Source organism: Orcinus orca, chromosome 8, assembly GCF_937001465.1.
Source record: "Orcinus orca chromosome 8, mOrcOrc1.1, whole genome shotgun sequence".
NCBI lineage: Eukaryota > Metazoa > Chordata > Mammalia > Artiodactyla > Delphinidae > Orcinus > Orcinus orca.
Window position 1 is genome coordinate 51642964 of NC_064566.1, and position 13267 is coordinate 51656230.

At 54.5% G+C, this 13267-nt stretch overlaps 2 protein-coding genes and 1 long non-coding RNA gene across 5 annotated transcripts in view; 1 reads left to right on the plus strand and 2 right to left on the minus strand.

Moving 5' to 3' along the window:
• Positions 1–11797, minus strand: UCP3 (uncoupling protein 3). Of its 3 annotated transcripts, XM_004279782.3 has the most exons (7): positions 11406–11797; positions 5836–6055; positions 5111–5312; positions 4649–4849; positions 3411–3512; positions 2751–2931; positions 1–350 (listed from the first exon to the last, which is right to left on the minus strand). In XM_004279782.3, the coding sequence occupies exons 2-7, from the start codon at positions 5959–5961 to the stop codon at positions 236–238; spliced, it is 927 nt and encodes a 308-aa protein (XP_004279830.1). In that variant the 5' UTR covers positions 5962–6055; positions 11406–11797; the 3' UTR covers positions 1–235. The 3 variants fall into 3 exon arrangements, with proteins under 3 accessions (XP_004279830.1, XP_033261596.1, XP_049569141.1); XM_033405705.2 differs by lacking the exons at positions 5836–6055; positions 11406–11797 and having other exon boundaries at positions 213–350; positions 5111–5823; XM_049713184.1 differs by lacking the exons at positions 1–350; positions 5836–6055; positions 11406–11797 and having other exon boundaries at positions 2747–2931; positions 5111–5823.
• Positions 345–13267, plus strand: part of LOC117196569 (uncharacterized) — a 27750-nt gene continuing 14827 nt past the window's right edge. The window contains exon 1 of the long non-coding RNA XR_007478695.1: positions 345–1506. This is a non-coding gene — a long non-coding RNA (uncharacterized LOC117196569). The remainder of the gene's footprint in view (positions 1507–13267) is intronic.
• The window catches only part of C2CD3 (C2 domain containing 3 centriole elongation regulator), a 131539-nt gene continuing 130206 nt past the window's right edge, over positions 11935–13267 (minus strand). Inside the window, exon 33 of the mRNA XM_033405690.2 lies at positions 11935–13242. Within this exon, the coding sequence (XP_033261581.2) occupies positions 13186–13242 (57 nt within the window). The 3' untranslated portion in view covers positions 11935–13185. The remainder of the gene's footprint in view (positions 13243–13267) is intronic.

Here is a 13267-nt window from a genome sequence, read left to right on the forward strand (position 1 = left end):
TGGGTTTCACAAATTAATGTAATTTATTTTCCATCGTTGTCAGTGCAAAACAAAGGTGTTCTTAAGACAAAGCACTGAAGACCACAGTCCTTCCTCCTCTTGTTTCTTGAGTCAGCAGCAAGTAAACAGTTCTGTAAACATGTGTGGGTCTACGTCCTTGTGTGTGTGGACCCGCTGCTTTATTCCATCCTTAACTGGTTTTGTCCTAGTTAAGTACCAAGTGGCCTCGTCTTAGTCAAAATGGAGATTCCCGTAGCATCTGGACTTTCATCAAGGCCCGTTTCAGTTGCTCGTAGGTGACGAACATCACCACATTCCAGGCTCCCAAACGCAAAAATGAGGGTGTAAATCTGATGAGAGAAATAACCACATGGTCAGGTGGGTGGACTGGAGTCCCACATGGATCTATGTGCTCTCCCCACTCGGTGCTGGTGCCAAAGGACTAGCCTTCTGTTAGTCACGAGCATTTTCTGAGATTGTTCAGTCATTTTCTTCTCTACTGAAGGAATTTAGGCAGAAGCTGGAGTTGGGAAAGGAAAGAAAACTAACATTTTGAGCCGTGTTACTGTGTCAGGCAGTTAATTCTCACAGTTCTATCAGGTAGCTATGATTGTTGCCAGTTCTTTCTCTTCAGAAACCGAGGTTAAGTAGCTCAGTTAAAACCACCTGACTCCATTCTGCTGCTGGGTATTTCTGGGCTCATTTACAACCTGAGTGGCCACCGCTGTGGAGACCTCGGCCTCCAGCTGGAGGGGCAAAAACAACGTGACACCAAATTTAGCTGCTCTCCGGAGAGCCTGCCTGTCCTGCGGTAGGTAGCGCGGCTGGGCGAGAGCCCCCCTCGGCTGTGCTTCGCAGACTCGGGGAGCGGCCCGGCCCCTGCCTCTTCTTCAGCCTCTCTCTCCGCTAATCCCCTCCTGGTCCTCTCAGCTCCTGCCAGACGCTTCCTCCCACACCTTTGCCCACGTTGCTCCTTCTGCTTGGAACATCTCCTTCTCTCCTTGCCGGGCTGTTCGCTCTTGGCTCCGTGGGACTCGGCTTGGGCACCAGAACCTCCCACCAAGGCCTCTCCTGAACCCTCAGCCTGGGCCCCTCACAGGGCGTATAGCACGGGAACAACGAATGTGAACTCTGGCGTTAGACCTGGATTCACATCCTAGCTTGGCCAGCTTTTTGAACTTAATCTTTCTCAGCCTCAGCTTCCTTATCTGTAACATGAGGACAGCAACACCTACCGCACGGAGCTGTCGAGAGGATTAAATGAGTTAAGGTACAGCGCATAGCACAGGGCCCAGCGCCCGCAAGATGCTCAGTGAATGTTTGCCAAGTGAAAGTACAAACCGAGACAAGTGGCTACAGCTGAAGAGTGAAATGATGGCGGCACTTACAGGAAAAGAACTGTCAGCTGGAACTCAGTTTTGTGACGTCATCCCAGGGTCGAGAACATGGTTGCTTGTTGGGCCCAATCTAACGCTGGACGCCAGAAAACTATCCTCAGTGGTGGAGGTAAGAGGGCCAAGCAAAGAGCTTAGCGTGGGATGGACGATGTGGGTGGTATCTGACGGTCAGTGTTTGAGCCGTGGCTCTGCCGTTCAAACTTTGTGAGCTGGGACAAGTTCCGTGACCTTTCTGAGCCTCGGTCTCTTCCCCAGTAAATGTGGAGAACACGGCCCAGTTCAGGGGGGTGAGATAGTATTTGTGAAGTGCTTAGCAAAAGGCCTCATATTTAGGGACTTAGCAGTCACGATGATTGTTAATGACTACACTATAGAGTGCTGCCTTGGTGCTGGGGACTCTGGGATATGGAAGATGTATACAGTTGACCCTTGACCAACACAGGTTTGAACCGTGAGGGTCCACTTATACACAGATCTTTTTGCAATATTAAATACTACAGTACTGTATGATCTGCGGTTGGTTGGATCTGTGGATGTGGAACCAGGGATATGGAGGAACCATGGCAATGGAGGAACCTCATGTATGGAGGGCCGACTATAAATTGTCCACGTATTTTCAACTGCATGGGGTCCATGCCCCTAACCCTCGCATTGTTCAAGGGTCAACTGTATAAGCCACAGTCCTTGGCTGCAAGGAGCCTGCACTCTAGCATGGGGGATAATTTAAACTTACAAATACTATAATATTGATACAAAGTAGGAAGTGGTAGATCCCATAAAAGTGGTGTGGAGGAAGTATCACTGAAGTTCACAGAGGGGGAAAGTTTACACCTGAGAGTGTTAGGGAGGAGGTGGCATTTGAACTAGTCTTGAAGGACAGCTAAGATGTAGAGCATGTGGATGGCGCAGGAAAGGCATTCCAGGCAGAGGGAACAGTAAATGCCAAGGCAGAGACGCAAGAAAACATGAAGCACATTGGGCACTAGGGCTGCCGACTGTGGTGGTCCACAGTGATGGCGGTGGGTCAGGGAAAAGTCTCAGGATTACCAACCACCTTTCCCTCCTCCTCCCCTGCCCAGGACGTTTGGGGATAGCACTTTGACCTATGCCTAGAAACCTTTTTCTCAGATAAGCCTCCCTGACTCTCCAAATCAGACCTGGTCCACTCTTTCTAAAAATCATTTCCGTAGGTCTTTATACTTGTCCTTTGTGGCATTTACACCTGTGCTGTTCACCAGTGTGTTTCCAGGTGGACCCATGGTAGACACAATCCACATGGCGGGAAGGAAGGGAGCTGGGGAGGGAGGCCTGCTTCTCTAGGAGGGAGTACTGGCAGCAGGAGGGGAGGCTCACCCCTTATAGAAGGCTGTGGGGCCCTCCTGGGTCACCATCTTCAGCATACAGTCGAAGGGGCTGCGGTACTGGCCTGAGGGTGAGTTCATATACCGGGTCTTCACCACGTCCACTGGGGAGGCCACCACTGTGGCACAGAAGCCAGCTCCAAAGGCAGAGACGAAGTGGCAGGGGAAGTTGTCTGTCGCAGGTTAGGGAAGAGCAAATGTTGGGCTGTGAGATGAGGCGTGCCCTTGCTTTCTGTTTCATATGTGTCCACTGTTTGTCCCTCATGAAACTGTGAACTCCCTGAGTGTAAGGATAGTGTTTTCCAAATCTCTCACAGTGCCCAGGGCGGAGCTCTTGGTAAGGACTCGTAAAACAGAACTGGGCTGTCCCAGGGTTGGAAGGTCATCCAGTCCAACCACCTAGTTGGAGGAAACTGTAGTCAGAGAAGGTGACCCTTGCTTAAAGGTGCACGGGGAGAGGTGGCACGGGGCTGGAAGCCAGGTCTCGGGCCTCCTGTCCGGGGTTCTTTCCTACTCATCATAGTGATGTGCTGGGCACTGCGCCTCCCTCCACTCCTGAAGCCCAGTTGCCTGTGGGTGGTGCCCACTCTCTGGCGTCCCGGGTTCCCTCTCTGCTATGGGAGGGCCGTCTGCCTGGAGCCCAGGGCCTCACCGGTGAGCAGGTGGTAGTTTAGCAGCTTCTCCTTGATGATGTCGTAGGTCACCATCTCAGCACAGTTGATGATGGCATTCCTCGTGATGTTGGGCAGAGTTCCTGTCAGGGAGGGGGTGGGGCTGATGAGTGGGGAAGAGGAGAAATGGAACCCCTGGCTGCAAGGCCACAGGCCCCAGTTGGGGGGACATGGTGCCCCATTCCAGGGGTCTCAGAGGAGCCCACCTCAGGTGGGCAGATTCCATACTTTCCTTTCTGATGTTTAAAAACTCTCAGGTTATCCATGTCCATCTTAGAGACAAAAAACAGAGAGGCCCTCTTGTATTTGGGCCACAGTTCAGAGGATAATCTGCAATATCTATCAGAATTAAAATATGCCTCCCTGAGATCTGGCTAGAGGCAGAAAAGGAAGCCTTTCTTTGGAAGAGGGAGGCTAGGCTCTTGGAACAGTGACAGGATGGAGCCCTGGCAGGGCCCTTGGAGAGCGTCAAGACCCCCCCGACTGCCCCGGTTTCACAGATGAGGGCTGGGCTCCAGGAAGGCACACAGCAAGTGAGGCTGTGACCCAGGTGTCCTGCCTTTAACCTTCACTGGGTCACTGTTTCCTCTGCAAGATTCACGTGAGCCCCAGCCACATGTGGGAGAGACAACAGCATTTGTCAAGGTGGCCACCACTCAGACACGTAGGGAACCCTAAAGCCTTGTTCCCAAGGAAGCCCCCTCCTCATGGCTGCTTCCCCCAGTGGCCTCTGTTTCTTCTCCATGCCCTGCAGTCATCCTCGTGGGCCTTTGCTGGGGAGGCCCTTCCCTCACTCTCTGCTGAGCCGGCTCAGCCTTTGAGGCCTAGATTGTGCGTCACCTCCCCCCGCCCCAACCCCCAGCCCGCATGGCCTCTCCTGCCTCCGGCCCTGCCCCTGCGCGTGATCCCAGCACATCCTGCCCTGTGGAATAGCTGCTTCTTGACATGTCCCCTCTCCTCTGTGTGACTGTGAGAGCCACGAGGATGTCTTCTATTCATTTCTCTCTCCCTTACAGTCCTGCACGTGGTGAAGAGTTGGCAAACTGAACTGAATTTGGGGCAGGGTGGCGGGTCAGCTGGGATGTTACAATGGTTGGGATGTTTCTTTAGAGTCGCTGAAATACACGTGCTGGGCTCCCCCCTTGCCCAGTTCCCTGCTCCAGCCCTAGGGTAGGGAAATCACTGCCCAAGACCCCCTGAACCTGGAGTCCAGACCTACCTTTCCACAGGCCCCGAACCCCTTCCTCCCTGGCGATGGTCCTGTAGGCATCCATTGTCCCGCTGTACTTCCTATTGCTCCCGGGCCCAGTGTGCACGCTGGCCTGAAATCGGATCTTCACCACATCTGTGGGCTGGGCACAGGTCACTGCCATGGCCCCGGTGGTGCAGCCCGCCAAAATCCGGGTAGTGATGCTGCAGTCTGGAGAGGAGGAGAGTGAGTGGGCCAGTGTTCCGCCACCCAGCACCTCTCTGGGCCTGACGCTGATCTCTGGGGGCTTCCCCTGCTTGATGCCTTCCTCTCTTGGGCCAAGGCTCCAGAGCCTCCTTAACGGAGGCTCAGAGTCTTCTCATGAGCATGTTACCAACTTCTCACGCCCCAGCTCTGCCTCTGAGTCTGCACTGCCCTGGCCTTCTGACCCACAGCCTAGATTCTGCTTCCGCCCACCCCCTCAGCACTCACGGTCCGATCCCTTGGGGGTGTAGAACTGCTTGACGGAGTCATAGAGGCCGATGCGGACGGAGGCGAAGCTCATCTGGCGCTGCAGGCCGGCGACCAGCCCTTTGTAGGGGCTGCGGGGGCCCTCGGTGCGCACCATGGTCAGGATGGTGCCCAGCACCCCGCGGTACTGCGCGCTCCGGGCCGCCTGGTTCTCCCCCTGGATCTGAGGGACACCCCGCAGCGGTGTGAGGGGCTGGGTGGGGGGTGGATGGGGCTGTGTGCAGGGGGGCCTGCTTGGGGCTGGACCTTGGAAAAGCATGATCACAGCATCACATCCCGGTAAAAATGACAGTTTTGTGTAGCAGTTTCCAGCCCACAGACTGTTGTACACAGTGTGGTGTTGGATCCTCAGGGAGAACAGCGTGGATTGTTTTTCTTGGTACAAATTGTCAGTGGCTTGCCCAAGCTCACCCAGTAATTCCTTACTTCTACTTCTCACTTTTTGGCTTACAAAGTAGGGCAACGCCATGAAGGGCCCTGGCATGTCCTGCCAAGGAACTAAGATCTTTTGGTCTTGGGTGATGGTGATGGGGAGGTGGCGAGGCAGGGTTGTGGGCAGTGGGGTGAGTGGCCTGCTCAGGGTCCACTGTGAGGAAGAGCGAGCGGGCAGACACTGCAGGTGCCCTGGTGGAGAACTCAGCCCCTCCGCTGATGGGAGTAATGACCCTCGGCCAAAGGGCGCCTACCTGCAGGCGGACCTTGGCCGTGTCCAGTGGAAAGGTGAGGAGGTCAGCAAAGCAGGCCGCTGTGCCCGCCCCCAGGAACTTCACAGCCGTTGTGGGAGGCACCTCTGAAGGCTTCAGTCCAACCATGGTCCCAGGGGCTCTGCCCGGTCCCTCCAGGGCCCAGCGGAGGTCCAAGGAGAGAGGCTGCTGCACAGCCCTGGGCTTCAGTGCATGGAGGAGGCTGCAGGAGACAGGCCAGAGGAGGGGATAGAACCCATGCCCTCTGGGTCCATCCCCAGGCCCCCCTCAGCATCAGGAGGGTGTTTATAAGGGAAAAGCCTGTGCATGGCTGTGCTTAGCTGTGTGGATTTGACTTATAAGAACAGGTCACTTTCCTCCCTTATGTCTTGCCATCTTCACCCTGACCCCCTCCCCTCCCGGTTGGAGGTGGGTCTTCACTGTATAAAGGCTCAGGCAGGGACAGGCAACCCCCCAACCCCCTTCTCCTTCCCCAGCCTCAGGCTTCTTCCTGCGAAAGGCCTGCTCCCTGAGGTGTATGGAGAGAGAGGCTGCCAAGTCTCATCGCTTTAGGCCCTGCCGTCCCAAATCAACAAAATAAATGCGCCTCATGGCTCAGTTAAACTGCTAGCCATCTTGGATGAGGGGTTATAGTTGTTTCCTCCAAGCCTGCCTGAATGTACTCTTCTTTACTTAAAACAAACACAGTCCTTCTCAGCCTGTGATTGCTTCTCTGTCACCAAAGATATTTAGCCTGTGACTAGAGATGTTTCCTCCCAACACTGTAGGACTCCCGGGCTGGTGTTCTGCTGTGGAGGGACGGGGGTGGGGGGGTGGTGACTGACCCTGGGCCCCTCTGCTGCTCGGCCTCCCCAGGGCTCTGAGGGGGACTGTGCCCCCTCCCTGCCCCCAGGGGTGCACTTGTGCCTGCACCCATCTTACTGCTGGTGGACCAGGGGCATGTGTACATGAGGGTCCTGGTTTAGCCTTGGTTACCTTGGGAAGCGGGCACAGGCCTTTGGTGCTGATGCCATCTCTTGGCAGTTCATGCCCATGGGCACCCCAACTCACACACTCGGCGCCCCCCAGTGTGCTGGGATCCTGGACCCTTCAGCATTGTCACCCCTGGAGCCAGGGCCAGTCCCATAGAGTTAGCTGTTAAGTGGGCTGACTGTGTGCCCCCTTCTCTATGGTAATAGAAAAATCTGGTCCTGTGGTGAGGAAACCTGAGTTCCTGCCCTGTCTTCATGGCTTACTAATGGGTGAGGGACATTAGATACATTATTTAACCTCTCTTGGGTAAATGGGAATGATATATTACCTATTCACCAGTGGTGAAATGGATTCCAAAAGATAGGGGTGACCACTTGAGGCTTCTTTCAGGACTGTGGTCTACAACTCTGGTTCTCCCTGTCCTGTCTCTTCAACCCACATGGCTCCCTGGACTCTTATGCTTGCTGTCGCCTTTCCCTAGAAAAATCTGTTCTTAAGAAGGAGCTGATGTTTCTAATTCATGCTAAGGTGTAAGTGACTATCTTAATGATCAGCTATTTCTTGAACACTATGGCAGGTACTAGGGGAGGAAAGATATGGAATGAATCATGTTTGGCCCTTGCCCCCAAGGAGCTTACATTCAGGAACACAGATAGGTGTAGAATTATCCAAAGGGAATGAAGGAGGTGAGATGGAGGATGGGTTGAGATGGGAGCTCACCAGCCACTGGATCCCAGTCTGGAAGCCTGGGTCATAGTGTGGAGGGACGACTTTTGAATCCTGCCCCGGGGAAGGGGGTGCTTTTATTTTGATCTCTCCCGGCATGAAGTTGCACTTAACATTTTACTTTTATTTTTAAAACTTTAAAAATTGAGATATAGCTTACATATAAGGATTGTATGCATTTTGAAATTACTGAGTCATAAAGGGAATTGTGCACCGATTCTGGAATGTTAGGCCTGGACAGCAAATGCAGGAGGAGATTTTCTGGATGGGGACCTAACCTAGTGTCCAAGCATAATTCAGATCATGTCACTCCCCTGTTTTAAAGCTCTCCAACCGCCCCCGCCCCGCCTAGTTATTCAGAACAAAGTCCAAAGTCCTTGTCGTGGCCTATGGACCTCCCTAAGACCCAGCTCATGCTAAGTTCTGTGCTTGGCGCTCCAGGAAATCTGGAGATGAGTAAAAACAGTCTATGTGACCTGCCCGTGGGGAACTCTCAAGGAGTCTTGTGGGGGCATTAGACACACCCACACGTAACTGCAGTGCAAGATGGGCTGGATCAATGTTGGAAGGAAGGAACCATCAAGAAGGGACCCCAAGGAGGGAGAAACCCTCTTGTTTGTGAGGTAGAATTAGGACAGTTTCATGGTGGGGGGTGGGAGGAGGGCCTTGAAAGGTGGGCAAAATTTCAGCAGCTGGAGAAGTGGGAGGGGGGTTCCAGGTGCAGGGAAGGGCGTGCGCTTGTGCGAGAGTCCAGGGCACCGCTTAGGGTAGGAGGAGGGAATGGCCATGGGGTGTGAGGCTCTTGCGGTGGAGCTTTACACACGATTTCACTGAATTCTCACAACTTTCCTGAGGGGTAGGCTCCCCCTTCCTCTCCCTGCGTGTGAGCAAATGGAGGCTCAGAGATGTTGGCTTGCTCAGGGTTACCAGCCACCAGTGTCAGAGCCTACTAGGCTTGAAACAGCCCTGGAAAGAGGGCAGGACAGCATTTAAACCCATTTTACAGGTGAGAAAAGAGAGGCTTAAGATGGAAAGAGACTTCCTCAAATTCACAGAGCTCCAACCAGGTTCTTGTGGTGGCAATAAGGCCCCCTTCACCGTTCATTCCACTCAGGGGCCCCAGTGGATGTGGTAGTGTGGATATCCACCATCTTGCTTTTTTGTTGAGGGCATTCAAAGCCCTTTAAATTGCATGCAAAACCCCTCTCTGGGGAATTAAGTGCTAAGCACATAGAACAAGAGCTTGGCGAGGAGGGCTGGGTGGGTGGGCATCGGTGTCCAGTTTGGCAGAGGAAGAAAATGTGCCCAGAGAGGCTGAGACCAGCGCACGGCACGCAGTGCTCCTCCCACAGCCCGTCTGCCTGCCTTTCTGTGTTGCCTCTCTGAGAAGGTCCAAGGAGGCTCTGGCCCCTTGGGAGGCTGGCGTGGAGCTGAGCCTGGCTGAGGGGACAGCACTGCAGGCGTGCGGAGGGAACACTGTCCTCCTTCCCCTTCGCCCTGCAGAAGCCCAGCAGCTGCCAGGCAGGCTCAGTCCCCGGCAGGGAGGCTCTGGCTCCTCTGTCTGGGATTGGAATGAAAGTGCCTGGTTGTGTGTGGGAACAGCTGCCAGTGCCTGCATCCTGTCAGCCTCTCTTCCCTCAAGCCCTGGCCTTTCCCCTCCTCTGACAGGAGCTGCGCTGCTGGGAACCTCGGCTTCAGGAATGTGAGGGCCCGACTCTCAGGGCAGGGAGGCCCTTGGGAGGTGTGTTCTCTCGTGTCTCTTGCTGGTTGTACAAGTGTCCCTTTTTCAAAACCTTGGTGGCCACCCAGGCTCTAATAGAAGAATCCTGCAAGTTAGGTATTTTAATTCCACTTTCAGAGTTAGGAACTGAGGAGCAGAGGTGGGATCCCGCCCAGGGCTGTGTGACTCAGTGCATTCCCTGCCATTGGCCCCTGGCAGTGGAGTGTTTGCGGTGGGCCGGGCCCTGCAGGGAGCACTTGGTGGGCTTTGCCTCATGGGCTGGGTCCGTCTCCCAGGGGCCGCCTGTGTCCTCTGGCCAGAGGGGCTGAACCATCAGGCACGGCTTCCCTTCTGAACCTCCTTTGTCCTCAACTGCCTCTGTCCCACACCGTCTTTAGGATTAGCTCTGGTTTTTTTTTTTTGGCCACGCTGCGCGGCATGCAGGATCTTAGTTGCTCAACCAGGGATCGAACCTGTGCCGCCTGCAGTGGAAGCGTGGAGTCTTAACCACTGGACTGCCAGAGAAGTCCCTAGAATTAACTCATTAACTGCAATGGTTTCCTGCCTAGATGGGGGGGGTGTCCCAAAGCAGGGACTGGGGCTACTTATCTTGGTTCTCTGTGCAGCCTGGTACAGGGACGGCCCAGGGCCAGAGGGGTCCAGGGAGGACCAGTTGACCAAGGGACCCCACTTGCTGAGGTGGGGAAATGGGCAACAAGGTCTGAGATGTCCACAGTGTTCTTTGGTGGAGGGCCTCAAATGCCACAGCTGTACTTAGCGAGAATGGGGACTGGTTGGTGTTTTCAAGGTGAGAAATGACACCATCAGACCTGTGTCTGGATCAGGCTGGTGCAGGTGTCAAGGATGGACTGGAGGCTCAGAGACAAGTGAGGCTGAAGGGATGGTGCAGCAAGAGGTGTTGGAGCCTGAACTTGGTCAAGAGCAGCGGCCAAGGGTGAAGCTGGAGCCTATTCCAGAGGCTGTCCCGAGCCCCCCACGGGAGGGTGGAGTGGACTCAGGTGCGGAGGGCTCTAGACTTTCACTGGTCAAGTGGGGGCAGGGCAGGGGGGAGGCCACAATGGTGGGCACAGGCAGGGGCCCTGAGGCCGGTGCTCCTTAACCTCCTTCCCCCTTTACTCCAGCCTCCTGAATTGGTACCCAGGGAGCCCTAGCAGCCAGCAGAACTTTCCCACTGGCAAAGGTGAAGCGTAGAGCAGACCCTCCTTCCTGTGCTCTGCTGGGGCACGTGAGGGATGGGACATTTCAGCCTGCACACCCAGAGTCGTGGTGCCCCATTAACATCTGCCGAGTGCTTCCTGCACCAGGCACCGTGCTGAGGGCTTTACAGGCATTGACTAGTTCAGCCCCTTTATACGGCATACAAGGTAGCTGCTATGATTGTCCTCATAAACAAGGGCCCTGGGGCTTCCAGGGCTTCAGCTAATCGTAAGGCTAATGGGATGGAGCTGGAATTAGAGCCCAGGTCTGTCTAGCACCTGTTCCTGTTCCACCACCCAGAGTCTCAGACTTCAGGGAGAGCTCAGGATCCCTGAGCTGCTTGTTTACAGAGTGGATTCTTGGCCCTCAGCCCCAGAGATTCAGGTCTGAGCTGGGGTCTGGGAATATGCATTAGAAACAAGTTCTCTGTGGTGGCTCTGAAGCAGGGATCAGAAGCCCCTTTTCTGAGATATGCTGCCTGACTCCACCCTCCTGGCAAAGCCTCTACTGCATCCCCACTGAGGAAGCTGTCTGAGCAGAGCTGGGGTGGCCCCCCTACTCAGGAGAGGGGACCTCATGGGGAAAGGGCTTTATGCTCTGGGGGAATCCTGGTGACTCTGGGTCAGACTAAGGAGAAAGCCACCTCTTTATCTATGGGGATTTGCAAAATCACAGCAGAGGCAGCCAGCAGGGCAAGGGGGAAGTGAGTCTTGGGTAAGTGACACAGGAGCTGGGGTGGAGTCCCAGCCCCGCCATAGTGCCCTCATCAGGGCTGCCGTTCCCTCATCTTGACTCAACCTCTACCGGCTCTGTCCTGCTATGGTTAGCGACCCCTGACAGCTCCTGGCTGCTCTCCGTAGGCTGCCGCAAGGGGAGAACTTGGAGGAGGAAGGTGGGGTGGAGAGTGGGGTCTTACCTGTGAGTCCAGCCAAAGTGGGGGAAGCATAGGGTCTCTTTAAGGCTCCTCAGGGCTCCATCCCAGGAGGTGGCAGCAGGGACCTGATCACCCCTCTGTCATTTGCTGTCGTCCCTGCAGCCTCTGGCTTGGCACCTGTCTTTATACACTCTGGCTGACCTGAAACCTTATCCTGGAGAAGCTAGTTGACAGCCTGGTCACTTGACCAGAGGCGGCTGGTGAGGGGCAGGGAGGTGAGGGGGAAGCTTGGAGTTCCAGATCTGCTTCAGCTCCCTTGACTTGGGGTTCTTTTAAACTAGCCCTTTCCAGCTGATTAAAGAAGTGCTTCCTCGGGTGATGAGGGTATATATGGGGTGGGGGGTTTGGACTTGTCACTTTTTGAGAGTCCAAAGGTCAAGGCTTCCATGATAGTCTGGGCAGGGCTCTCCTGGGCCTCCTCTTAATAGTAACAACGATGATAACTCACTTCTTGGTGCCTACCACGTGCTAGAAACTTTACATACATTATTTCTATCTCTTCACAACACTATGAGGTAGGTACAATTAGGAGTCTAAGTTTTTTTTTTTAAATAGCTTTATTGAGATATAATTCCCATACCATACAATTTACCTATATAACTGGTACGATTCAACGGTTTTTAGCGTATTCACAGTTATGCAACCATCAGTTTTAGAACACTTTCATTACCCTCCCCAATATCCCCGTACACATCAACAGTGTCACTTCCTTTCTCCCCTCCCCACAACCCCAGGCAATCACTAATCTACTTTGTCTCTATAGATTTGCTGATTCTGAACATTTTGTATAAACAGAACCACACAATATGTGACCTTTTGTGACTGGCCTCTGACTTAGCAGTGTTTTCCAAGTTCATCCATGTTGGAGCATGTGTCAGCACTTCACTCCTTTCTATGGCTGAGGATCCATGCATTTTAATGCTTAGGTTGCAGAGGGGAAAACAGAGTCTTAAGGAGGGACAGTGACTCACCCACGTCGCAGTACTTGGCAGGGCCTGATTTCCAGCCTGCAAACTGTAATGTACTTTGGGCCCATCTGTTCTCCATGATATGACACTGTTCTCTATGATATGACACTTGGGGGCTTCAGCATGGACACGCCTGAAGCCAAAGGGCTCTGGGGAGGGTGTGAGGGGTGGGGCGGGAAGGGTTCCTCGCAGCAGCCGCTGAGGCCCCCCCGTTGGTAGACACGGAGGGTAAGGGGTGGGCGAATCTGAACCTGGGATCCAGGTGACTGAGTAGAGAGGAGGGAGGGGCAGGGGGCAGGGGAGGAGAGAAGAAGAGAGGTGGGAAGGGAAGGGAGGTGACTGGGTGGGGCAGAGGAGCAGGCAGAGGCCACTGCTAGACTTGGGCACAGAGCCACGGCCATGGTCACAAGTCCAGACACTCAAGTGCAAAGGTCCTCCTTGGAGCAGTCCCTGCCCCAGTGTCAGCAGAACAGGCAGTTGGGTTAGTCCTATGAAGGGAAGGGGCTGCTAGGGCTGCTGAGGTGGGGAGCGTTCTGGAAGTAGGTTCTTGGCTCCAGCTGAAAATGGCAGTCTGGAGGTGGTGGGTGAATTGCAGCCGGGAGGTGGGGAGGGGTAAATAGTCGGAACCCAAACAAGGGGGCGGTGGGCCCTGGAGAGACCCAGAGGGAGGGCAGCTTAGCTCATGTGGGCCTGGGAGCTCTTCGAGGGCAGGGCCAGGTCTGTCTGCTTTGGCTCCGTGTCCCCAGAATCCAGTCTGTGCTAGAAGTTCCAAAGCTGGCTGCCATGGGCTGCGATCAGCCAACCTCTGGGTGATGAGAAGCACCCATTGTCAGGGCTCTGTGGAGGGAGTGCTGAAAGGGAAGTAGGGAGACGCTG